At 41.8% G+C, this 27103-nt stretch overlaps 1 protein-coding gene across 15 annotated transcripts in view; it reads right to left on the bottom strand.

The window, feature by feature from the left end:
* Positions 1-14264: 14264 nt before the first annotated feature.
* The window catches only part of LOC126082032 (zinc finger protein 699-like), a 28262-nt gene continuing 15423 nt past the window's right edge, over positions 14265-27103 (bottom strand). For 7 of the 15 annotated variants that reach the window (XM_049894357.1, XM_049894362.1, XM_049894361.1 and 4 more), the window contains 5 exons: positions 23399-23476; positions 21562-21708; positions 19512-19638; positions 17854-18004; positions 14265-16852 (listed from right to left, as the gene is read on the bottom strand). In XM_049894357.1, coding sequence (XP_049750314.1) covers positions 15640-16852; positions 17854-18004; positions 19512-19638; positions 21562-21588 — 1518 coding nt within the window. In that variant the 5' untranslated portion in view covers positions 21589-21708; positions 23399-23476 and the 3' untranslated portion in view covers positions 14265-15639. The other 8 variants (XM_049894358.1, XM_049894364.1, XM_049894367.1 and 5 more) reach the window with 8 other exon arrangements.

Here is a 27103-nt window from a genome sequence, read left to right as displayed (position 1 = left end):
AGAGCTTGTTGGGTGCAGTGCGGGTGCCGGTCCCTTGGCAGGAGGTAGCCTGGGAGGAGGTAGTGCAGGGCGACAAAGGAGGGAACAAGGGGCCCCAGCTCTGCCACCATGACCCCTCCTTCCTCCCGCCCTTACCTGCACCTGATGTCTGTGGATTCCAGGGACCACAAGCGCGTGGCTGTTCTCCAAGAAAGTAGCTGCCAATCCTGGGTGGTGAAGAAATCGCAAGAATTATGCCTGTGAGGTTAATTCCCAGCAGGGCTGATGGTGCAGCAGGCTACACCCTACGCTTCTGAGGGCGTCAGCTACTTGTCCTCCTCTGCAGGGTGCTCAGTACATGTAGCCCCTGTTCTGTGCTAATGTGTCTGTCTCCTCTTGGAGACCAGAAGCTCGGTGCTCCCCGCGAAAGTCCATGACTATGGGGTAAAGGAGTGACCCTGTCCCTGGACTCGGACTGGACCACTTGGATTCAGATGGGTCCGGCCTTGGACTGTCTGGGAGAACCTGCAGCTCCCTCCTCCCTCCTTCCCTGGTGCCCGATTCAGGGCCTACCCAGACCCAGACACCGTTGGTTAGTGGAACCTATTTCTAGACCAAGTTCCTGATTTTTAACTCCATCACTTGAGAACAGAGGAGGGAAAAAGGATCTGCTAGAGATTACTTAGCTGGTAAGAAGCACGGAATATTCAAACTCAGGCTTCTCAAACATGTGCCCTGAGAACAGTACCCCAGTGCGAAGGAGGCCTCCTGTGAAAAGAATTTGCAACATGGGTGGGAGGCCTTGGCCCCTGCGTCAGACTCTGCTAGGAGTGGTCAGTTTGGCCCTGGGCAGCAGGTAAGAGGGGGTTCAATCGTGTTAGCTGGGGCTGATGGCGACAGGCCTCCCAGACAGCAGGGAGCAACTCCAGTGGTCTCAGTTCACAGGGCAGCAAGGGGGTACCACTCAGCTCTGAAGAGAATTTAAGGACCTTAGAGAGTCTGTGGAAACCCTGGTGGTGTAGTGGTTAAGAGCTACAGCTGTTAACCAAAAGGTCGACAGTTCAAATCTACCAGATGTTCCTTGGAAACTCTATGGGGCAGTTCTACTCTGTCCTATAGGGTCCCTTATGAGTTGGAATTGATGGCAACAGGTATAGACAGTCTGTGAGTCACCTCTGCCCTGTCAGGAGGAATGAAGGTGCTCAGGGTGGGAGGGAGATTGTTCCAGAAATGACACCTGTGTTCTGCCCCTACGTCCCTGCCTCCAAGGACAGCTATCCCTGTCCTGGGCCTTCCCAGGCTCATGTTTGAGGCCTGGTGACAACCAGCACTGACCTGGCCCTGCCTCGGCAAAGATGGTTGTCCTAAGGACAATGACCAGCAGGAAGACATAAGATGGTAAAGGGAGTCCCATGGGCCCCAGCCTGCTTCCTAAGGGCTCTTCACTCCCAAGCTCCCTCACACCCCAGACCAACGAGCAAGTCAGCCCTCAGGAACTGCAGTTGGCCTGGGGCAGAGGCCACAGGGAAGGAGAAAGGCGTCTTGACTTGGGAGCAGCTTGGGGTTCTCATCTGGCTCTTGAGGCAGTGTGGTTGGGGAACATTCCCTCTCCCTGAGCCTTTATGAGGGACAAGACCTCCATCCACTGAGAGAGCTTCTGAGGGGGCCCATAGCCAGACATCACATGTTCCTGTGTCTTCCAGAGTTTAATCTCAAACAATTCTTTTTCAAAAATTTATTGAACTTCATATTTTGATAAATTAAGATTTACAGAAAAGTTACAAAAATAGAATGCACTAAGATCTTGATTGCATTTTGATTATCAAGATTCACTGATAATTACTAGTGATTGAAATCCAACACTTGGAAACAAAAAAGGATTAGTAGTTGGAAAATATGGCCTCAGTGATAGAAACAATGCCAGATATAGCATGATAGAATTTTGCAAGGCCAACAACTTATTCATTGCAAATACCTTTTTTCAACAACATAAATGATGACTATGCAAGTGGTCTTTACTACATGGGATACACAGGAACCAAATTGACTACATCTGTGGAAAGAGATGATGGAGCAGCTCAATATCATTAGTCAGAACAAGGCCAGGGGCTGACTGCAGGACAGACCAGCAACTGCTTATATGCAAGTTTGAGTTGAAACTGAAGAAAATTAGAACAAGTCCATGAGAGCCAAAGTACGACCTTAACTATATCCCACCTGAATTTAGAGACTGTCTCAAGAATAGATTTGACACATTGACCATTGACCAAAGATCAGACAAGTTGTGAGATGACATCAAGGACATAATAATTGAAGAAAGCAAAAGGTCATTTAAAAGACAGAAAAGAAAGAAAACACCAGAATGGATGTCAGAAGAGACTCTGAAACTTGTTCTTGAATGTAGAGTAGCTAAAGCCAAGGGAAGAAATGATGAAGTAAAAGAGCTGAACAGAAGATTTCAAAGGGCAGCTCAAGAAGACAAAGTAAAGTATTATAATGAAATGTGCAAAGACCTGGAGATAGAAAACCAAAAGGGAAGACCACACTCGGCATTTCTGGAGGTGAAAGAACTGAAGTAAAAATTCAAGCCTTGAGTTGCAATTTTGAACGATGCAGGAAGCATCAAAAGTAGATGGAAAGAACACACAGAGTCACTGTACCAAAAAGAATTGGTGGATGTTCAGCCATTTCAGGAGGTAGCATATGATCAAGGGCTGATGGTACTGAAGGAAGAAGTCAAATGTTCACTGAAGGCACTGGCGAAAAATAAGGCTTCAATTGAGATGTTTCAACAAACGGGTGCAACACTGGAAGTGCTCACTTGTCTGTGCCAAGAAATTTAGAAGACAGCTACCTGGCCAACCGACTGGGAGAGATCTATATTGGCCATTCAAAAGAAAGGTAATCCAACAGAATGAAGAAGTTATTGAACAATATCATTAATATCACACGCAAGTAAAATTTTGCTGAAGATAATTAAAAAATTATCGCAGCAGTGCTTCGACAGGGAACTGCCAGAAATTCAAGCCAGATTCAGAAGAGGTTCTGGAACGAGGGATATCATTGCTGATGTCAGATGGACCTTGGCTAAAAGCAGAAAATACCAGAAAGATGGTTACCTGAGCTATATTGACTATGCAAAGGCATTTGACTATGTGAATCATAACAAATCATGGATAACATTGCAAAGAATGGGAATTCCAGAACACTCAATTGTGCTCATGAGATCAAGAGGCAGTCGTTCGAACAGAACAAGGGGATAGTGCACAGTTTAAAGTCCAGAAAGGTGGGTATCAGGGTTGTATCTTTCACCATACTTATTAAATTTGTATGCTGAGCAAATAATCCAAGAAGCTGGATTATATAAAGGATACAGCATCAAGTTTGGAGGAAGACTCATAAACAACCTGCGATATGCAGATGACACAACCTTGCTTACTGAAAGCAAAGAGGACTTGAAGCACTTACTGATGAAGATCAAAGACCACAGCCTTCAGTATGGGTTACACCTCAACATAAAGAAAACAAAAATCCTCACAACTGGACCAATAAGCAACATCAGATAAATGGAGAAAAGATTGAAGTTGACAAGGATTTCATTTTAGTTGGATGCACAATCAACACCCATGGAAGCAGCAGTCAGGAAATCAAACGATATATTGCACTGGGCAAATCTGCTGCAAAAGACTCTGTAAAGTGTTGAAAAGCAAAGATGTCACTTTGAGGACTAAGGTACACCTGATCCAAGCCATGGAATTTTCAATTGCCTCACATGCATGTGAAAGCTGGACAATGAATAAGGAAGTCCAAAGAATTGATCCCTTCAAATTATGGTGTTGGCAAAGAATACTGAATATACCATGGACTGCTAGAAAAATGAACAGGTCTGTCTTGGAAGAAGTACAGCCAAAATTCTCCTTAAAATGGAGGATGGTGAGATTTCATCTCACATACTTTGGATATGTTATCAGGAGGGACCTGTCCTTGGAGAAGGACATCATGCTCGGTAAAGTAGAAGATCAGTGAAAAAGAGGAAGACCCTCAACTGGATGGCTTGACACAGTGGCTGCAAAAGGCTCAAACAACGATTATGAGGATGGTGCAGGACTAGGCAGTGTTTCTTTCTGTTGTACACAGGGTCCCTATGAGTTGGAACTGACTGGACGGCACCTAACAACAACCACATCACTAAGATCCCCCAAATGTAAACATTTGCTGTGTTCATATCCGCCCACCCGCCCATCCGTCCATCCATCCATCCATCCACCCATCCACCCATCCATTCACACACCTGCCTATCTATACAGTTGTCTGTCTACCTACCTACCTATATAATTTCTTTTCTTGAACCATTTTTGAGTGAGTTGTAGACATGATGCCTTTTTACCGCAAGATACTTCAGTGTGTATTTCCTCAAAACAAGGACATTCTCTTACATAACCACAGTACAATTATTAAAATCGGGAAACCAACACTGATACACTATAATCTAAATCTACCAACCTCACCCACATTTTGACATTTACCCCAATCATACCCTTTGTACAAAACAAAAACAAAAACCCAGATCAGGCTTTGAACTCAGTTGCCATGTCTCTTTAGTCTCCTTTAAACTTAGAACAACCCCTGTCTGTTCTGCCTACCATCCCTGCCTGTGCACAGAACTCAGACCTTCCCCAGTGAAGGTTGGGCCTGGGGGAAACCAGACTGGCCATTTATCACAGTACGATGGCACTAGTTTTTTTTTTTTTTTTTCTAGCTCATCTAGAATGAAGTGCGGAGAGCAGATCTTGTCTGGATCGTCTGCACCAGGCCCTAGCACGGAGCTGCCCTGCACAGCTACATGGATGCCATCAAAGGCAGGCAAGGCAGAAGAGGGGGTACAGTGCAGGTCTGTGGCCTCCTGTGCCTGTGTTCTAGGATATGCATAACAATTTTTTCATTCTTTTTTAAATGAGTCATTTAATACTTGCCTTGTCTGATCCTCTCCAAAGTAAGCCCCTCAAAAATACCTCCTCCTACTGTTATTTCTTGTCTGGTATGGAATGGGCGCTAGATTAATGTCCAGTTAGATCAAGAGTGGAGGTGACCCTATCTGAAAAGTCTCCTCTATGGTGTCTTCCATGACTTTTGACAATCATACACAGTCATGTAACCATCACAAGAAAGATATAGTACAACTTTATCACTCCAAAGTCTTTCTGATCTCCTTTTGAATTAACCTTCTCCCCGCCCCCAGCCCTTGGCAAGTACTGATCTCTTTCCTATCCCTACATTTGCTTTTCCCAGAATGTCGTATAAATGGAATCACACAGTATGTAGTCTCTTGAGTCTGGTTTCTTTCACTTTCCACAATGCATTTGCGATTCATCCACTTTGTTGTGTGTGTCACTAGCTCATGCTCTTTACTGCTGAGAAGGATCCCATTGCAAGGACGCACCACAGTCTGTTCATGCACTCACCAGTTGGGGCTTTTGGGTTCTTTACAGTTCTGGGTCATAGTACATAAAACTCCTAGGTGTACAGGCTACTGAGTAAGCATAATTTTTTAATTTCTTTTGCATAAATGCCTAGAAGTGTGCTTGTTAGGTCATATGGTAAATGCATGTTTAACTTGATAAGAAGTGGCCAAAATGTTTTCCGAGGTGACATTTTGCAATCCCACAGTATATGAGAATCCTAGGTCTTCCACATTCTCGAGGCAGTTGGTGAGTTTGCTTTATAAAGCCATTCCAACAAGGTGCAGCAGTATCTCATTGAGGTTTTAATTTGCATTCACCTGATGATAAATGACATGGAAATGTTGACTATTCACACATAGTCTTTGGTGAAATATCTTGTTCAACTATTTTGCTCATTTTTAAATTGGATTATATGATTTCCTTATTATTAAATTTTGGGAGATCTTTATATACCCTTGATACAAGTTATTAGATACATGTGTTTTGCAGATATTTTCTTTCATTCTATGATTTCCCCTTTCATAACAGTTTCTTTCTAGTAGTAGCAGTTTTAAATTTTGAAGTTGTACAGCTTATTCATTTTTTAAATATAATGAACTGTGCTTTTATGTCATATCTAAGAAATATTCGTCTAACCCAAGATCACAAGTATTTTCTTCTTTGTTTACATCTATGTTTTCGATTTTACATTTAGGCCTGTGATCCTTTTTGAGTTCATTTTTGAATACGACGTAAAGTATGGATCAAGGTTCTTATATATTTTAAACATGAATGTGCAGTTTTTACAGCATCACTTGTGGAAAAATGAGCTTTTCTTCACTGAGATTCCTTTCATTTCTGTTGAAAATCAACTGACTATATATATATGTGGATCTGTTTCTGAGTATTCTATTCTGTTCCCTTGGTCTATGGGTCCATTCTTCCACCCATACACACTCTCCTGGATACTGTAACTTCATAGTTAAGTATTGAAATCAGGTAGTGCTGGTCTTTCAATCTAATCTTTTCCAACAATTTTTGCTTATTCTAGTTCCTTTACCTTTGCATATAAATTTTAGACTTGGTTTGTTGATTTCTGCAAAAATGTCACTGGGAATTAAGTTGGGTTTCTGTTGAAGCTACAGGTCAGTTTGGGGACAACTGACATCTTAATAATATTGAGTCTTCCAGTACATGAATAGACTGCGTATCTTCATTTCTTTAGGTCTTCTATACTTTCTTTCAGCAATATTTTTAATACTTTAGTGTACAAGTCTTACACATCTTTACCAAATTTATCTCTAAATATTTCACACTTTTAATGCTATTATAGATAGTAGGCACTCAAAATATGACTGGGAAAAAGCTGCCTCCTCAAAGTAGAGTTGGCCTTAATGACATGGATGGAGTCAAGCTTTTGGGACCTTCATTTGCTGATGTGGTACGACTCAAAATGAGACGAAACAGCTGCAAACATCCATTAGTAACTGGAACCCGGAATGTACAAAGTACGAATCTAGGAAAATTGGAAGTTGTCAAAAATGAAATGGAATGCATAAACATTGATATCCTAGGCATTAGTGAGCTCAGATGGACTGGTATTGGTCATTTTGAATTGGACAATCACATGGTCTCCTATGCCGGGAATGAAAACTTGAAAAGGAATGGTGAGAATATTTCAAGATCTATCCTGACAACACTGTCAGTATTAGGATAATACCCATACACCTACAAGGAAGACCAGTTAGTACGACTATTACTCTAATTTATGCACCAACCACTAAGGCCAAAGATGAAGAAATTGAAGATTTTTACTAAACTTTGTAGTCTGAAATTGATAAAAAATGCGATCGGGATAATTACTGGAGTCTGGAACATGAAAGTTGGAATAAAAGAAAGATCGGTAGTTGGAAAATATGGTCTTGGTGATAGAAACGATGCCGGAGACTACATGATTGAATTTTGCAAAGGCAACAAGTTCTTCATTGCAAATGCCTTCTTTCACTAACATAACAGCAACTATATACATGGGCCTAGCCAGATGGAACACACAGGCGTCAAATTGACTACATCTGTGGAAAGAGAATGGAAAAGCTCAATATCATCATTTAGTACAAGGCCAGGGGCTGACTTCGGATCACACCATCAATTACTCATATGCAAGTTCAAGTTGAAACTGAAGAAATTTACAACAACTCCATGAGAGCCAAAGTATGACCTTGAGTATACCCCACCTGAACTTAGAGACCACCTCAAGAATAGATTTGATGCATTGAACACCAAAGACCAGACGAGTTGTGGAATGGCATCAAGGACATCATAAAGCAAGAGGTCATTAAAAAGACAGGAGAGAAAGAAAATAACAAAATGGATGTCAGAAGAGACTCTGAAACTTGCTCTGGAATATTGACTTGCTAAAGAAAAAGGAAAAGATGATGAAGTAAAAGAGCTGAACATAAGATTTCAAAGGGTGGCTTGAGAAGAAAAGTAAAGTATTGTGATGACATGTGCAAAGACCTGGAGATAGAAAACCAAAAGGGAAGAACACGCTCAGCATTTCTCAAGCTGAAAGAACCAAAGAAAAAATTCAAGCCTCGAGGTGCAATACAGAGAGATTCTACGGGGAAAATATTAAAAGATGCAGGAAACATAAAAAGAAGATGGAAGGAATACATGGTCACTATGCCAAAAAGAATTAGTCAACGTTCAACAACTTCAAGAGGTAACATATGGTCAGGAACCCATGGTACTGAAGAAAGAAGTCCAAGCTGCACTGAAGGCACTGGTGGAAAAAAAGGTTCCCGGAAATTGAAGGACTACCAATTGAGATGTTTCAACAAATGGATGCAGCACTGGAAGTACTCATTCGTCTATGGCAAGAAATTTGGAAGATAGCTACCTGGCCAACCGACTGGAAGAGATCCATATTTATGCCTATTCCCAACAAAGGTGATCCAACCAAATGTGGAAATTATTGAACAATATCATTACTATCACATGGATGCAAAATTTTGCTGAAGATCATTCAAAATCGGCTGCAGCAGTATATTGACAGAGAACTGCCAGAAATTCAAGCTGGATTTAGAAGAGGAAGTGGAACCAGGGATATCCTTGTTGATGTCAGATGGATCCAGGCTGAAAACAGAGAATACCAGAAGGATGTTTACCTGTATCTTAGTGACTACGCAAAAGCATTCGACTATGTGGGTTATAACAAATTACGGATAACATTTCAGAGAATGGGAATTCCAGAACGCTTATTTGTGCTCATGAGGAATCTGTACATGGATCAAGAGGCAGCCATTCGAACAGAACAGGGGGATGCCACATGGTTTAAGGTCAGGAAGAGTGTACATCAGGGTTGTATCCTTTCACCATACCTATTCAATCTGTATGCTGAGCAAATAATCCGAGAAGCTGGACTATATGAAGAAGAATGGGGCATCAGGATTGGAGGAAGATTCATTAACAACCTGCAATATGCAGACGACACAACCTTGCTTGCTGAAAGTGAAGAGGACTTGAAGCACTTACTGATGAAGATCAAAGACCACAGCCTTCAGTATGGATTACCCTTCAACATAAAGAAAACAAAAATCCTTACAACTGGACCTATAACCAACATCATGATAAAGAGAGAAAAGATTGAGGTTGTCAAGGATTTCATTTTACTTGGATCCACAATCCACACCCATGGAAGCAGCAGTCAAGAAACTGGTTTGCATTGCATTTCATTGGGCAAATCTGCTGCAAAAGACCTCTTTAAAGTGTTGAAAAGCAAAGATGTCACTTTGAGGACTAAAGTGCAGCTAACCCAAGGCATGGTGTTTTCAATCGCCTCATATCCATGTGAAAGCTGGACAATGAATAAAGACGACTGAAGAAGAATTGACACCTTTGAATTGTGGTGTTGGCACAGAATATTGAATATGCCGTGGAGTGCCAAAAGAACGAACAAGTCTGTCTTGGAAGAAGTGCAGTCAGAATACCCCTTAGAAGCAAGGATGGCAAGACTATGTCTCACATACTTTGGACATATTATCAGAAGGGATCGGTCCCTGGAGAAGGACAGCATGCTTGGTAAAATAGAGGGTCAGCAAAAAAGAGGAAGACCCTCGATGACATGGATTGACACAGTGGGTGCAACAATGGGCTCAAGCATAGCAACAATTGTGAGGATGGCGCAGGACCAGGCAGTGTTTCGTTCTGTTGTCCACAGGGTGGCTATGAGTTGGAACTGACTTGACAGCACCTAACAACAACATAAATGATATTGTTTTTAAATTTTCATCTTTCAATTGCTCATTGCTACTAGATAGAAAGACAACTGATTTCTGTGTATTGACCACGTAGGATAAGAACTTTCTAAACTCCCTTATTAGTTCTAATTTTTCTGGTAGATTCTTTGGGGATTTCTATGTAGACAATCATGTAGTCTATAAATAGGGATAGTTTCGTTTCTCTCATCTACATAAGTTTTATTTCTTCTTTTCTGGTTTAATTGTACTGGCCAACATTCTTTTCTAGATGCCGTATTATCTGTATAGTTTTGGGAAGATATTTTGGAAGATAAGTATTTTTGTAGGTATTATAACCTGAGCTATCAGTTTTGCCTAGGAGTTGAATGTTTCTTTTATTGTGGCAAAAATATATTCGACATTTCTACATGTATAATTCAGTGACACTGATTATATTCTTCATATTGTGAAAACATTCCCACCATCCTTTTCCAAATTATTCCACCATTAATAACATAAACTCAATTCTCCTAAGCAAAACTCCCCTTCTCCTTCCCTCCCACCCCTGGTAACCACTAATAATCTCTGGTTTCTATATATTTGTTTATTTCATATAAGTGAGATCATACAGTATTTGTCCTTTTGAGACTGATTTTTACTCAGCATAGTGTTTTCAAGTTTGATCCATGTTGTGGCATGCATCAGAACTTCATTTCTATTTATGACTGAGAAATATGTATGTACACATACAATGGAATATTACTCAGTCATAAACAGAAATACCACAAGTGGATGGCTTTAATAAAGAAAAGTTTATTTTCTCACAGTAAGGTAGGCTCAAAGTCCAAATTCAGGGTGTCAGCTCCAGGGGAAGGCTTTCTTTCTCTGTCAGCCTTCTCATCAATCTTCCCCCAGACTAGGAGCTTCTCTGCACAGGGACCCTGGGTCCAAAGGATGTGCTCTGCTCTTGGCACTGATTTCTTGGTGGTATGAGGTCCCCCTGTCTTTCTGCTCGTTTCTCAAGAGATTGCCTCAAGATACAGTCCAATCTTGTAGATTGAGTCCTGTCTCACTAACACAACTGCTGCCCATTCTCCCTCATTAACATCATAGAGGCAGGATTTACAACATACAGGAAAATCACACAATACCAGGAATCGTGGCCCAGCCAAACTGATACACACATTTTTTACAGTGACCCTACACGTGTTGAGTGGAAACCCTGGTGGCATAGTAGTTAAGAGCTACAGCTGTGAACCAAAAGGTCAGCAGTTCAAATCCACCAGGTGCTCCTCGGAAACCCTATGGGGTGGTTCAACCCTGTCCTATAGGGTTGCTATGAGTCAGAATTGACTCGACAACAGTGGACTCAGTGGGTTTTTACATGTGTAGGGTAGAACTGTGCTCCATAGGGTTTCAAAGCTCTGACCTTTTAGGAAGCTGATTGCCAGGACTTTTTTTCCGAGGTGTCTCTGGGTTGGTTCAAACTGCCAACCTTTGGTTGGTAGTTGATTGCATAAGCATTTGTACCAGCCAGGGACTCCTGTTTTGGGAAAGTGGATGATAAATGGCTTATAGCCCCCAGGGGACTTTGAGAACCATGGGCAATGATCCCTTGGAACTTTATACCTCCAGGACACTGTCTAAAAAGCCTGGTTGAAGAATGATCTACAAATATGATCAGAGATGAACTGAGGGGTTGTTTGTGCCTTGGGGGTGGTCAGTTTCCTAAACTTCTTTTTTCCAAGATCAGAGCTGAAGATGAGGAGGAGAATTCCCAGGAAACCAACCTCAAAGCCGGAAACAGCCACAGTGCCCAATCAAGTGAGACTCCTCCACAGTGAGGAGGGACAGAGGATGGGTTAACTCAGTCTCTTAGGTATGGTGGGAGTGGGGAGATCATTAGAAACCAGGGATTTGCAGACCCCGGGCTGTGGGGTGTCTGGGTGGTGGGGGTCACCCAAACTCTCTATCCACAAATTCAGAGCCCAGCTCAGATGTAGAAAAGTCCTGTCTGAAATCAGTTCCAGGGACAGCTGCCACCATAGGGCAGGTAGGATCTTGCTTTTTTGCCCAGAGGGGGACAGGCAGGTAAGTCCGTAACTCACTCAAAACATGAGCAGGGATAGCCAGATCCAGGGAGCATCTGGGGATGAGGATGGGTGTGACCTTACCTCATGCAAGAAGCTAAGGGGGCATGGAGAGAGGAGGAGATGGGTGGGGTCCCGGGAAGGTGCGGCCCTTGGGCCCCGGTCCAGTCTCTCACCCACCTGCTTCCTTCCCTTTTTTTTCAGAAAGAAAGAAAAGGGCCCTGATTCTGGCGAGGCCCATGGTGCCCACCACCAGGGACACTTGAGGGGTGTCCCGGGCACAGCATGCAGCCCTGAACCTGGTCCCCAGGAGACCAGCTGCCACCACTTTGGAGAAGCCTGGTGACCTCCCTGTGGGCTCTGTCCAAGGCCATCTACCAGGACAGGGCCCAGATGCAGGCCCAGTAGGCACAGGCCCTGCTGACCTGGGGCTCACCCATATCTGGGGGCTGCTGCACACTGCTGCCCAGACCATCCACACCTTGGCCACCAAGGGGGCCTATGTCCTTCCTGCTGAGGGCTGGCTTATCCCTGACCCCATTACTTGGCTCCAGGGACCCGGCCCAGGATGGTGAAGCAGCCTGGGCCCACACCTAGAGGGACAGAGGGTCCACTTCTTCCCAAGACAGAGAATAAAGGGGGGCCATTAGTGGGCGGTCTAGGCTTGAGATCGGGGCACTCCCAAACCCTTTTCATGAGAAGATGCAGTGCTTGGAGTGGGAATAAAGACGTGATATTTCTCAGGTTCTTTCAGATGATCTACAGGGGTAATTACAGATAAAAAAAAAAAAATTACAGATAGATTGGATTAATAAATTACAGAACTTGAGGTGGCAATAAGAAAAACCAAAAACCAAACCAGTTTCCCTGGAGTGAATTCCAACTCATGATGACCCCATGAGTGCTGAGTAGACCTGTGCGCTGTGGGATTTTCATGGCTGTTACCTTTTAGATCACCAGGCCTTTTTTCTGGGGCACTTTTGGATGAACTTGAACTTCCAATTTTTAGGTTAGTAGCCCAGCACTTAACTGTTTGCACCACCTAGGGACCCCTGGTCATAGGAAGGGACCTTGAAACATACACTTGCATTGTTAAGTTTCAAGTTAGACCTTGATGTCTTTTCAATGACTTATGGCAGTCATGGATTTCTTTTTTTTTTAATTATAGACCTTGATTTATTCAATCTGTATCCTGAGCAAATAATCTGAGAAGCTAGACTATATGAAGAACAGGGCATCAGAACTGGAGGAAGACTCATTAACAACCTGTGATACGCAGATGACAGAACCTTGCTTGCTGAAAGTAAAGAGGACTTGAAGCACTTACTGATGAAGATCAAAGACCACAGCCTTCAGTGTGGATTACACCTCAACATAAAGAGAACAAAAATCCTCACAACTGGACCAATAAGCAACATCAAGATAAACAGAAAAAAATAGTGAAGTTGTCAAGAATTTCATTTTACTTGGATCAATGCCCATGGAAGCAGCACTCAAGAAATAAAAAGATGCATTGCATTGGGCAAATCTGCTGCAAAAGACCTCTTTAAAGTGTTAAAAAGTAAAGATGTCATTTTAAGGACTAAGGTGCACCTGACCCAAGCCATGGTATTTTCAGTCGCCTCATATGCATGTGAAAGCTGGGCAAATGAATAAGGAAGACTGAAGGAGAATTGATGCCTTTAAATTATGCTGTGGATGAGGAATATTGAATATACCATGGACCATCAGAAGAATAAACAAATCTGTCTTGGAGGAAGTACAGCCAAAATGCTCCTTAGAAGCAAGGATGGTGAGACTTCGTGTCACACACTTTAGACATGTTATTAGGAGGAAACAGTCCCTGGAGAAGGACATCATGCTTGGTAGATGGTCCGCGAAAAAGAAGATCCTCAAAGAGATGGATTGACACAGTGGCTGCAACAATGGGGTCAAGCATAACAACGATTATGAGGATGGCACAGGACTGGGCAATATTTCATTCTGTTGTACTCAGGGTCACTATGAGTCGGAACCAACTCAAAGGCACCAAACAACAACAAAAACAATACAATCTTAAATTTGTATTGGGAGTATGAGTATGAATTTATGATGTAAGAAAATACGTATTTTAGACGTTCGCTGAAAGGCCAAGACAAAATTGACTCAAGTTTTGAGCCCATGTATTGCACAGATTCTCATTTTTGAAAGGAACCAGAGGCTTGGGGAGAAATGGTTGATTCCAGGTCTGCAAGTGGAAAGCACAAAGCGATCCAGGTACTTACCTTGCATTCAAACACTGATAGGGTTGTGTCAACAACCTATGTGGCTAGTACAACTAAAAAACTGAATTAACTTTAATTAATGCACTGGGTGTTTTTTAATTTAAATATAACAATAAACTTGATTCAATTATTGGAAAAGCATGTTTGGAGTAACCTTGGATTGTGAGTCTACTTTTTCAACAGTAAAATGTACAAGATGGGCTGCTTCTGGATACTGGGAGACTGAGTACAAAAGAAAGGAAATGTAAAATATCTCATAAATAAATTTATATAGATTAGCTGTTAATTTCATTTACAGTTTTTACATTGACAAAAACTGGTTATACTGAGTTAAATAAGATTTTTCATTAAAAATTTCACATTTATACATTTTAAATTTTCTAATATGACTACTAAAATTTTTTAGATTACATCTTTGACACTCATTACATTTGTGTTAGACAGAACCGTGCTAGACTCAACATCTACCTTACAAAAAATACAGAAGACTAATTAAAAGAATTATGTTAAAATGAATACACTGAAACCTGTGAGAGCTAGAACTTGACGGGATGGCCTGTTTTTCTGGGTCTTGAATGTTTTCCGCCTTTGACAGGGTGCTTATCGCTTTTCTGTAGCTCTCTATTAAGAATCCTACCTCATAAACACCCAGTGAGTTTTCCTTCTCTGACAGTTCTCTGACTTTCACAGGTTTTATTCTATCAGAATGCTGAACATATTAACAATTTACAAGACAAGCAAGAGAATGTTCTGTATAAGACAGATTAAACAGATCTAAAAATTAAAAGGCAATGTGGAGATCACGTTTGGATCTTAGCTTCAAAAAACCTAACAGCTATAATGGAAACCCTAGTGGCATAGTGGTTAACTGCTACAGCTGCCAACCAAAAGGTTGGCAGTTTGAATCTACCAGGCACTCCTTGGCAACTCTATGGGGCAGTTCTACTCTGTCCTATAGGGTCACTATGAGTTGGTAATCAACTCCATGGCAATGGGTTTGGTTTTTATAATAGATACTTTATGAAAAACTGGAGAAATTCTCATTTGTTGTGTGGAACAATGAAGAGCTGGGGTTTTGTTTTTTGTTTTTTGTAGGAAACTGGCCTTATTTGTAGCAGGTGCATGCTTAAAGGGGGAAGTGAAAGTCTGCAACTACCCATTTGTTCTTCATCATAATAATGTATATATGTGGCCAAAATTCCTTACATTATAAACCCTCTATCCACTGTGAATTTTTATAAGTTAGGGAGGTTTGGGAGCTCTGGTGGCACAGTGGTTAAGAGCTATGGCTGCTAACCAAAAGGTTGGTAGTTCAAATCCACCAGCTGCTCCTTGGAAACCCTATGGGGCAGTTCTGCTCTGTCCCATAGGGTCACTATGAGTCAGAATCAACTCAACAGCACTGGGTTTGGTTTTTTGGTTTAGTGAGGTTTGAGGATTCACAAAAAGATTTCCCACATTCAGTATATCCAAAGTGTTTCTCCCCAGGGTGATTTCTTTTGTATTCAGTGAGAAATGAATGAAATGTTCTCCCACATCCCTTACATTCATAAAGTCTCTCCCAGTGTGAGGGTATTTATGTTCAGTAAGCACCAAGACTGAGTATAGGTTTTCCCACATTCCTTACTTAAGGCCTCTTGCCACTATGAGTTCTCATATGTCTAGTGAGGTGTGAGGACCGATTAAAAGCTTTGCCGCATTCTTTACATTCAAACGGTCTCTCTCCACTGTGAATTCTCATATGTATAGTGAGGTTTGAGGACTTACGAAAGGCTTTGCCACATTCCTTACATTCATAAGGCTTCTCTCCACTGTGAGTTCTCATATGTTTAGTGAGGTTTGAGGACTGACTAAAAGCTTTCCCACATTCTTTACATTTATAAGGCCTCTCTCCACTGTGAATGCTCATATGTATAGTGAGGTTCGAGGACTTATGAAAGGCCTTCCCACATTCCTTACATTTATAAGGCTTCTCTCCACTGTGACTTCTTATATGCGTAGTAAGGCTTGCCAACCGACTAAAGGCTTTCCCGCACTCCTTACATCCATAAGGCCTCTCTCCACTGTGACTCTTTATATGTGAAGTGAGGTGTGAGGATCGACTAAAGGCTTTGCCACATTCCTTACATTCATGAGGTCTCTCTCCACTGTGAATTCTCATATGTATAGTGAGGTCTGAGGACTCATAAAAGGCTTTCCCACATTCCTTACATTCATAAGGCCTCTCTCCCCTGTAAATGCTCGTGTGTATAGTGAGGTTTGAGGACTTATGAAAGGTTTTCCCACGTATATTACATTTATAAGGCTTCTCTCCACTGTGAGTTCTCATATGTCTAGTGAGGTTTGAGGAATGACGAAAGGCTTTGCCACATTCCTTACATTCATAAGGCTTCTCTCCACTGTGAGTTCTCATATGTTTAATGAGGTTTGAGGACTGACTAAAAGCTTTCCCACATTCCTTACATTCATAAGGCCTCTCTCCACTGTGAATTCTTATATGTGTAGTGAGGTTTGAGGACTGACAAAAGGCTTTCCCACATTCCTTACATTCATAGAGTTTCTCTTCAGTAAGAAGAGTTCTCACAGGAGTGCTGAGGTAAGAGGGACACCTGCAGGCTTCTCCACATTCCTTACACTGAGAGGCACTGCATCCAGAGTGAGATATGACAGGAAGCTTAAGTGATGAATGATCCATCAAGGATTCTCCACACTCAAGGCATTCAGAAGGATATGCTTTCACAGGAGTTCTTCTGAGCACAGAAAGATTTGGAATCCGGCTGAAGGTCTGTCCACACTGATTGTCTTCATTACTTTCACAGAGGCTCTCTACCATATGCCTTCTGTTAAAAACAGGCAACATGCAGTTGGATATAAATTTGTTACCATTTCATCATTACTATAAACAGTAAACATGTATTTTTTTGCCCTGAATTGTCCCATGTTTCATAGATTAAATCAGCTGGCAGAGATGCTACCATTATTTTCATTGTTTCTGAAGTACAAATCTCTTTGATAATTGTATACAAGTGAAATATGTTTCCTGTATTTAATGTCTGACTCGCATTTATGAAAATATTGTACTGCTGAAGTCCTGTGAACACATATTAGAGCTGGTCTTTTACATGTAGAAGACACCCTGGATGGCACAAAAGGTTTGCGCTCTACTAGAACCTAAAGGTTCGTGGTTTGAACCCACCAGTGGCTCTGCGGGAGAAAGATGTGGGAGTCTGCTTCAGTGAAGATTATAGCCTTAGAAATCCTATGGCGCAGTTCTACTCTGTCCTATAGGGTTGCCATGAGTTGGAATCAACTCAAGGGCAATGGGTTTATATATACATATACATATACATACACATATACATATACATACGCATATACATATACATACGCATATACGTGTGTACAGGAAACCCTGTAGCGGCTAAGTGCTATGGCTGCTAACCAAAAGGTTGCCAGTTTGAATCTACCAGGCACTCCTTGGAAACCCCATGGGGCAGTTCTACTCTGTCCTACAGGGTAGCTATGAGTTGGAATCAACTCGACGGCAATGGGTTTGGTTTGGTTTTGATGTGTGTTGTTAGGTGCTGCTGAATCGATTCCAGCTGATAGCGACCCCATGTGACAGGGTAGAACTGCTGCATAGGGTTTTCTTGGCTGTAATTATTATAGAAGCAGATTGCCGGATATTTCTCCCGAAAAACCACTGGGTAAGTATGAATTACCAAACTTTTGGTTAGCAGTGTCACCTGGGCTCCTTATACATGTAAATATTTTAATGCCATGATACTTTCTTAAGACTCTCTCCTGAAGCACTGCTGTCTCTCAAGTGAATGACACTCACCTCACATGTGTTTTCTGGTTGTTATCCTGATCTTCGATGCCATGCAATTTGTGGATTTCTCCCACCACTGAGGACGAAGTGTCATTTTTCATGAATCGTTTTATTGTATTTTCAATGGACAGCTTTTCTCTATCATTAAGGTTTCGAGAAACTGATCCAATGATTTAAGGAGAGATTCACCATATGAAACAAAAAGGAATGAAATTACTCAGAGGGAAAAAGTAGTTGTGAGAAAAGAAAGACTAACATATTTTGCTGTTTCAGTACTTGGCAATGGTCAAAAACCAATTTACTTAGGAAATACCTCCATAAAGATTGAGAGAGTGTAATTAGAAGAGCAAAGTAGAGAGGTATTGGACACAATGAACAGGGAACATTAAAAGAGGACAAGGGGACAGTCTTTCTCCAAGAATACAGGTGTGTTAGGGTTGATAAAAGTCAGAAAAGTAAGCTCAGGTTCTGTGAAGTACATACTCAAACCAAAAGAGACTTTTTCGAACTAATTTATTCAAATCACATTCCCTCCATGCTGGCCTGGTCCTTCAAAGGATTTTTGCCTCCTAGTGCCCCTTGACCCAGTGGTCCTGGATGAGTGCTAGCTGACATGGTGCTCATGGAGAAAGGCATATCATGAGGGAAGACAGGGAAGAGCAATGAACAGCTCCCTGACACTGGCCCAATACTTGGGTCCTCAGGGTCTCTGGAGATGGGCAGGCATGCATTTATTTGTAGCAAAATAATCATGTCAAACTTGTAATAAACACAGTAAGACTCTACAAGGTCCCAGACCACATATATTCTCTCTGTGCAAAAAAGAAACCCTGAAGTCAACCCTCATGCTTACAACATTTAAAGAGCCTTAAGGCTTTCAGCCTCAATTGAAATGAGAAGTCAACTTAATACACAGAGCTTAGTATTCATGGGGAAGCCAGGATATGCATGTTCCAGAGAGCAAATAACCATACTTATTTTATTTAACAATGTATTCTCATACCTCAGCCCACATACTGGAATAATATCAATGAGTATGACATACGTCTTAGTTATCTAGTGCTGCTATAACAGAAATACCACAAGTGGTTGGCTTTAACAAAGAGAAATTTATTCTCTCACAGTCTAGTATTCAAGTCCAAATTCAGGGCATCAGCTCCAGGGGAAGGCTTTCTCTGTCAGCTCTGGAGGAAGGTCCTTGTTACCAATCTTCGCCTGGACTAGGAGCTCCTCCTCACAGGAACCCTGGGTCCAAAGGACATACTCTGCTCCCAGCACTGCTTTCTTGGTTGTATAAGCCTCCCTACTCTCTGCTTGCTTCCCTTTCCTTTTACCTCTTATAAGATAAAAGGTGGTACAGGCCACACCCCAGGGAAACTTTCTTTACATTGGATCAGGGATTGACCTGAGCAAGGGTGTTACATCCCACCCTATCCTCTTCAACATAATCCAATCTTCCCTCATGAACCACAGGCAAAGGTTAGGATTTACAACATACAGGAAAATTATATCACAAAATGGAGGTCAACCATACAATACTGGGAATCATGGCCTAACCAAGCTGACACATATTTTTGGGGGACACAATTCAATTCATGACAACATATTTGGTCACTGAAGAATAAATAAATGAAAAAAAAAAAAACAAAAAACGAAGCCATCCCTACCTACTGAGGCCAGGTTTCTGAAGGTTTCCATCATCACGTCTCTGTAGAGTTTCCTCTGAGAAAGATCCAGCAATGCCCACTCTTCCCCAGTAAAGTCCACAGTCACATCCTCGACAGCCACTGAATCCTAAAACATCCCACACATTCTGGTTCAGCAAGGTACCACGTACTCCAAAGAAGTGTGAAAGAAGGGTGAGGCTGACAGTCCTGGGAACTGAGATTTCATGGGGATTTGACACAGGGCTCTGTTCTACTCAGGTTTACTCTAGGGTTTGGCCCTCAGGCTCATCCCTTCACTGTCTACATTCACTTCCTCAAGGACTGCATCTTGACTTACAGACTTAACAACACTTCCAGTACAATGAACCTCTCTCCACAGTCTGACTGTGACCAGCTCCAGTCTCATTCCTCTCTAGCTTTACGGTTTAGAACCGTCAGAACAATAGCACAAATTAGAGAAATGCTCTACAATGAAAGACATATTTCCACATTCAGATCATCTCTTCCTTGTGGGAAAAAAAAAAAAAAAGTTCGCCTCCTTGCACAGGGCCCAGCAGGATATTTAACAAAACATGAAGCATGGTGTGAAAGCTGGATGAGATGTTAACAACTGGGAAACACTGCAGGACTGGCAATTTTTCCTTCTGCCCTTCTCCAGCCATGGGAGGCCCAGGGGCCTGCACAAACAAACCGGCAACCCAAGGCCCTGAGCGTGTAGTATTTTCTTAAAGAAAGAATTCCAGGTGATCCAAGTGATCAAGAGCTGACATGTCCACCTGCTGAAAAGAGAATGTTATCTTGGGGAACTATGAACTTTTCCATGTCTCTCATCTACTTTTCAATAGCTCTGCCAACTGCTCTGTCGTGCACTCTGCCCCTTCATGGAGCCGGGCAAGGGTACTGAAGAGGTAAACAAAGCTCAAGTGGAGACAGGAAAGAAAAGAATCCAGGTATCATCACAATTTTCAAACTTTGAGACATGAAGCTACTATACAGCAATTATTTGTGACTGATCCTCTCCACAAACAGACACCCAGACACCCACACAAACACACGCGCTAATGTTATAAGACCACAAAAAGCCGGGTCTCTGAAGACCCAGAAAAGCATGCCCTTGTGTTTGCTGACCTTGAATAAGAGGTTAAGATTCACATTTCCTAGTAAGTTCACAGATGTCCGGAAACCCTGGTGGCATAGTGGTTAAGTGCTTCGGCTGCTAACCAAGAGGATGGCAGTTCGAATCCGCCAGGCGCTCCTTGGAAACTCTATGGGGCAGTTTTACTCTGTTCTATAGGGTCACTATGAATCGGATTCGACTCGATGGCAGTGGGTTTGGTTTTTTGGTTTTCACTGACGTGTAGGGGATTTAGCTGTTAAACTGCTCATGCATCCCAGGAAACAGACCTACACCAACCTGTGGACGGAAGCGCCACTCCAGAATTTTCCCACATCTGCAGCCCCGGAAGGCACACAAGCATGACCACCTGAACCCTAACCACTGGCATCGTCTGGGCTGCAGGACTGGCCTCTGTGAAACAGCATCAACCCTTCGGCTCCCACAAGTAGTGAGGAGACAAAACACTGCTACACTGTACTCCTGAGGCTACAATGTTACTGAACTGCCAAGCAGCTGTAGAACTGATAGGCTATGGGGTCAGGTGAGCTGCCAAGGTCATCCCTCATCAATCCTGGTACAATAGTGTCACAGTGAACTCTCATCCAGTGCCACATTCAAAATTCTCCACTGCAGTGGGCCAGGTCACATGTTCTAAAGCCAGTCCTACGATATATTCATGAAAAATTGTTTCGTTTATTGAGCAACTATATTTTAAGGGATCTGCAAAAAGCTTTCAACACAATAGTTCCTTTATTCCTCATGCTTCTCCTAAGCAGATATTGCTTCAAACAGGTTATAGCCGAGGAAAGTTACAATCAATCAATCACCTGCTCAATATTGCCCAGATGGTGTATTGCTGAGTCAGGGTCAGAATGCAGGTCAACGTGCCTATAACTAAACTCCTGACCACCACATTTCTATTCATATGCCTACCGTGTGCTTGTTCCTCTGGCTGTTCATTCCCGGTCACATATGCCTACCGTGTGCTTGTTCCTCTGGCTGTTCATTCCCGGTCACATATGCCTACCGTGTGCTTGTTCCTCTGGCTGTTCATTCCCGGTTACATGGATGCCCTAGAGCCTGCTGGGCGGTATGGACAGGAGACAAAGGAAACATTCTATTCAATTCAGACAACCTGGAGCTCCTTCTCCTGGCAGAGCCCCGTGTCTCTGACAAGACTGCTTCCCTTCAGACCCTTCCATCTGACTCTTTCATTTATTAAAACTGATAAAGGTAATACTGACACAGAGCCTACTTCACTTGGGCAAAGCAGACACAGCACTGAACAAAACAGAAATATCCAGATGCACATGGATCATAACTTCTTTGGGTGTGGACAGTAAATAAACAAAATATACTGTCAAGTTCCCTGGGTGGCATAAGTAGTAAGCGCTTGACTCCCAGCCAAAAGGCAGGCGGTTCAAAGCCACCCAGAGGTTCCTTGGAAGACAGACCTGGCTATCTGCCCTGAGAGGTCACAGCCTTGCAAACCCTATGGAGCAGTTCTACGCTGCACACGTGGGGTCGCTATGAGTGTGGACTGACGCCACTGCAACTAACAACGACCGCGTGATGTCGTGTGGTGGTACGCTGTGTGAAAACTACAGCACCGGCAGGACACGCAGTAACACGAGCGCATTTATCTTTGGTGAGCTAGTCCAGGGAAAAGCAAGATCCTCCTTTTAGGGAACACTGGCTAGTGAAACCTGGCTTGGTGAGGCAGAAAAAAACTGCACTTTGAATTCTATAAACTTGAAAGCGTTCTGTGGTGATTTTGCAAACACTCATACACGTTTCGGGTGCTCATCAACTTCAACAACTTCCAGCGTAGAGGCACAGGAGTAAAGGGCGCCACTGGCCCTCACGGCTGGGAAAGGGAAGATACACTGGTTATTCGGAAAATGGAAAGGTCATTAGCAAAGGGTAGACATGCAAATTGGGGCAATGGAGAAATAAAAGCAGCATAAATAAATACTATCAAGATGTAAAAGAAAACAGACAACAGCACAAATACAAAACACAGACGAAGACTTTCAGGTTTTGGTCTGGTATGTAAAGAGCTTGGAAGTCATTACTTCCCCCATTAAGAAAAAAGTTGAACATACTGGACTCACAGTATTGAGGTCACAGGGCAAATGACTGCCCCCAAAACTGGAGGGACACATGGGCAGACGCAGAGAGTCATTCCAGAGCAGAAGCCCAGGAACAGGGTCTTTCCAGTTTTGGGGGTAGTAGTTTGCACTGGGTTTTTGCTGGGTAGTTTGCCCTGAAACCTCAAGAGTCTGATCAACTGAATTCATTGAAAAGAAAGATCTAAGCTAAGATGTGAAAGATATGAAGGAATTTCCCAAGGGATAGCTGAGAAGAGACTGTTCCAGGAGGAGGAAACGTCAGAGCACAAGCCAGCAGGTGGGAGCGTGCCCGGCTGTTTTAGGGAGACCCAAACCCCAGCATGACCCGAGCAGAGCGAGATGCTGGGAAGTAACAGTACAGGAGTCTGGACAGGTGACTGGAGCCAGTGGGCATAACATTTTGGGGGACGTGCTGGCTTCTGAAAAGACCCAGCTTCCCATCTGAGTGAAGTATAGAGTAATTTTATGCCTTTTATCAGAGACAGAAAATGACAACTCTTAAAGAATTTAAAGAACCCGTGCAGGGGGGCAAGTATAAAAGCTGGGAGCTACGTTAGAAGGTTATGGCCATAATCAGATAAGAAATGATGAAAAGGGGCATACACAAAAAATGTGCATCAAAGACATTATTTACGTACCGAAACGGTCAACACTTCTCCAGTAAAGGCAGGTACAAACCAAGGATAGCCATTATTCCATTCCTATTCAACGTTATCCTAGAGATTGTAGCCGATACATACAAAAAAAAGAAGTAAAGAAGAATGTTAAAGATCTAAAAAAAAAAAACCCCAATCTATATTTTTAGATGAAATAATTGCATATGTAGAACCCCCAAAGATGGTACAAATGATTGTAAGACTAAGAGTCCTCAGATTACAAAATAAATAACAAGGTAAGTTTTATTTTAAATATTTTATATATACTAGCACCAAGCAGTTGAGAAATTAAAAAAAATTTTTTTTAGTAAGGATAAAAGGTATCAAAAAAGAGTGTAATTAATAAGACATCCTAATGAGGAAATTAAAAAACATTATTAAATGACATCCAAATAGACTGAAATAAATGAAAAGATAGTGCATGCCCTTAGACAACTGTTCTACGCAAACAGATCATTATTTCCAATGCACTTCCATAAAATTCCAATGAATTTTATTTTTTTGAACTTCACAAAAAGTTCTTCAAAAACATATGTAATCGCAAATGTCCACAAATAGCCAAGACATTCTAAGGAATAAGGCATGGGCTTGTCTGCACATATCACATATAAAATTGTATTCATATATATTTATTTTATAAATGGAGCTATATTAGGCAGTGTAGTATCATTATACCAAAAAATCCAAACCAAATCTGTTGCCATTGAGTTGATTCTGACTCATAGTGACCTTGTAGGACAGAGGAGAACTGCCCCATAGGGTTTCCAAGGAGTGCCTGGTGGATTTGAACTGCTGACCTTTTGGTTAGCAGCTGTAGCTCTTAACCACTATGCCACCAAGGTTCCCATAGTATCATTATAGGAATATATAACAGATCAACAGAAAAAAACAAACAGCCCCAGAAAAGGCCCATTAATCTCTATGGAAAGTTGATTCATGACCCAGCAAGTACTGAAGGGCAGTGACAGAAAACACTCACACTTCACTGTGTGGGGTAGAATCAACTAACTGAAGTGCCTGGGTTGTGTACACGATTAAATGCTCAGCTACTAAGCAAAAGGTTGGAGGTTGAAGGCAAGGTACAGGGGCCTTGGAAGAAAGGTCTGGCGATTTACTTCCAAAAAATCAGCCATTGAAAATCTTGTGGAATGCAGTTCTACTCTGAAACACAGGGGATTGCCATTAGTCAGAATCAAGTAGAAGGCAAAAGGTTTGTTTTTTATCAAATAATTGTCTAATTGGAATAGTGGTTTGAACTCACTAGCCATCTCATAGGAGAAAGGTGTGGCAGTCTGTTTCCATAAAGACTACAGCCTAGGAAATTTTATGGGGCAGTTCTACTCTGTCCTATAAAGTTGCTATGAGTTAGAACTGACTCAACAGCAGTGGGTCTGGTTTTTGTTGTTGTTTATTCCTTTGTACTCCATATGCAAAAATCAAATTCTAGGTAGATCAGCTTTAATTATGAGAATGTAAAATTATACTTTCAGAAGTTATAAGCAGATGGTCAGAATAGAGAAAAAAAACTTGATTAAGATATAAAAGACTGACAAATTCAACTATATTAACATTCACAACAATTTATCAAAAAGCAGCAAAAATGAGTGAGAAGATGAGTTACTTACTAAGGAAAAATTTCCCAAAGTTTATAAAGAAGACCTAAAAAGTCACAGAGATATAAATTAACAGTGGGAAAATATGCACAGCCTTTTCAGTAATGGAGTAGTGTGAGGGACTTGAACGATAAAATCAAAGTAATATATTGCTTTATGCACTGATTACAAGAATAAAAATGACTTTATTACATAAGCAGGTGGAACAAATAAAACATATATACATACTGTGTGGGAGGGAAAGTTTGTCAGATACATCAGCTCTTGGAGTCAATTAGAATTTGGCCAGGATCTGCAACTTAGTGATCACCCCTCACTAGAGAGTGACTGAGCAAGAGCACTTGGGGTTTGGAAAGAGAAGGAAGAGGATAAGAGCAGCAACATTTACAAGAGCAAAAGTTACACCTGAACTGCCTAACTCCGTAAGCTCTGCAATGGGTAGGTCAACTCTGGCCCATTCATACAATGGTAGCATGCGTACACAGCAACGTGAGTAGACTAGAACTCCAGACACCAACATGCATGAAACTCAAAAGCATCCTGAGGACAAGTCACGGAAGAACCCAGACACAGTTATAATTAAATTTACAGAAAGCTCAAAACAGGCAAAACTAACCAATATAGACAATGGATTAAGACTTGAGTGTCACATTTACTGATACTTCTTAGATATAACCAAATACCCCATGGGATTCGTTTCCTGGGTTTGAAGGATTAGGACCATAGTGTTGTGGGACATCTTGGCCAATTGGCATAATATATACAGTTCATAGGGTCTGTGTTTTACATCCTAGTTTGCTCAGTGATACCTGACCAAATATTAGATGTGAATGGCCATCTAACATATAACTACTGGTCTCTACTCGTCTGGAGCAAAAGAGGAAGAAGGAAACCAAAGACTCAAAGAAGAAACTAGTCTACAGGACTAACCATGGCCTCATCTACCCTGAGACTAGAAGAACTAGATGAGATGGTGCCTGGCTACTCCTACCAACCATTCTGATCAGGACCAAATAGATGGACCCAGACAGAATGGGAGAAAAATGTGGAACAGAATCTCAAATTCCTAAAAAACAAAACAAAACAAAAACAGACTTACTGGACTAGTTGAAACTGGAGGACTCCCCAAGACTGCTGCCCTGTGATACTCTTTAAATATTAAACCAAAACTAGCCCTTGAGGTCACCGTTTAGCTAATTAATAGATTGGCTCACAAAATGAAGAATATCACCTGTGAATACTGTGCTCCACTAAAAAAATCATCTATGTGAGACCAAAGGGTCAACAATTATCTTAAAACAAAGATAAGAATGTAAGGGGGCAGGGAAACTAGATTAATGGAAAGGGAACACCCAGACAGAAGTATTAAGAACGTTCATGAATTGTGAAGAATGTAACCGACGTCACTGAACAATTTGTGTAGAATTGTTGAATGGGAACCTCAACTGCTGTGCAAACCAATAAACTGTAATTAAAAAAAAAAAAAGACTTGGGTGTCAAAGCTATAATAACAGCCATAACAATTATAATAATAATAAACTTCTCAGATGCAGACAGCAATAATCTCCAAGCAGGAAGTAAATGAGATTAGGATGGGACACACGGTAGGCCATGAAAGCTGACAAGGGCTATTCCTCATCAGGGACTTTGATTCTTACTACTTAAACTACGCATGAACAGTTCATGTACCGCTTGTTTATGATATAGCTGACCATAAAAGCTTAAAGCAATGGCTTAAAACATGAAAGAAATATAATTTTCACATAATAATTTCACAAAGTCATGTGAAAACCCCTTCATTTTGATTTAACTTGTCTTAATTCAAAAGGGCTTATATGTCTAAACTTTTGACACCTGGATCTTAGAAATTTACATTTATATTCACTGGAGCACGCTTTCTAAACGCAAAATATTGGACACAACCCAAGCGTCTGTTCGGGGTGATACGGTCAAAACAACAGAGATCAACCACATGCAGTGTTATGGGGTTTGAAGAGAATTTTGATTTAAGTTGTGATAACAACTCCAGGAAAATTTGTTAATTAAAAAGCAAGTGTAAGTTCCAAGCTACTCT

Source organism: Elephas maximus, chromosome 8 (genome assembly GCF_024166365.1).
Source record: "Elephas maximus indicus isolate mEleMax1 chromosome 8, mEleMax1 primary haplotype, whole genome shotgun sequence".
Taxonomy (NCBI): domain Eukaryota; kingdom Metazoa; phylum Chordata; class Mammalia; order Proboscidea; family Elephantidae; genus Elephas; species Elephas maximus.
The sequence above is the reverse complement of the archived record's forward strand: the minus strand, read 5'-3'. Positions and strand labels throughout refer to the sequence as shown.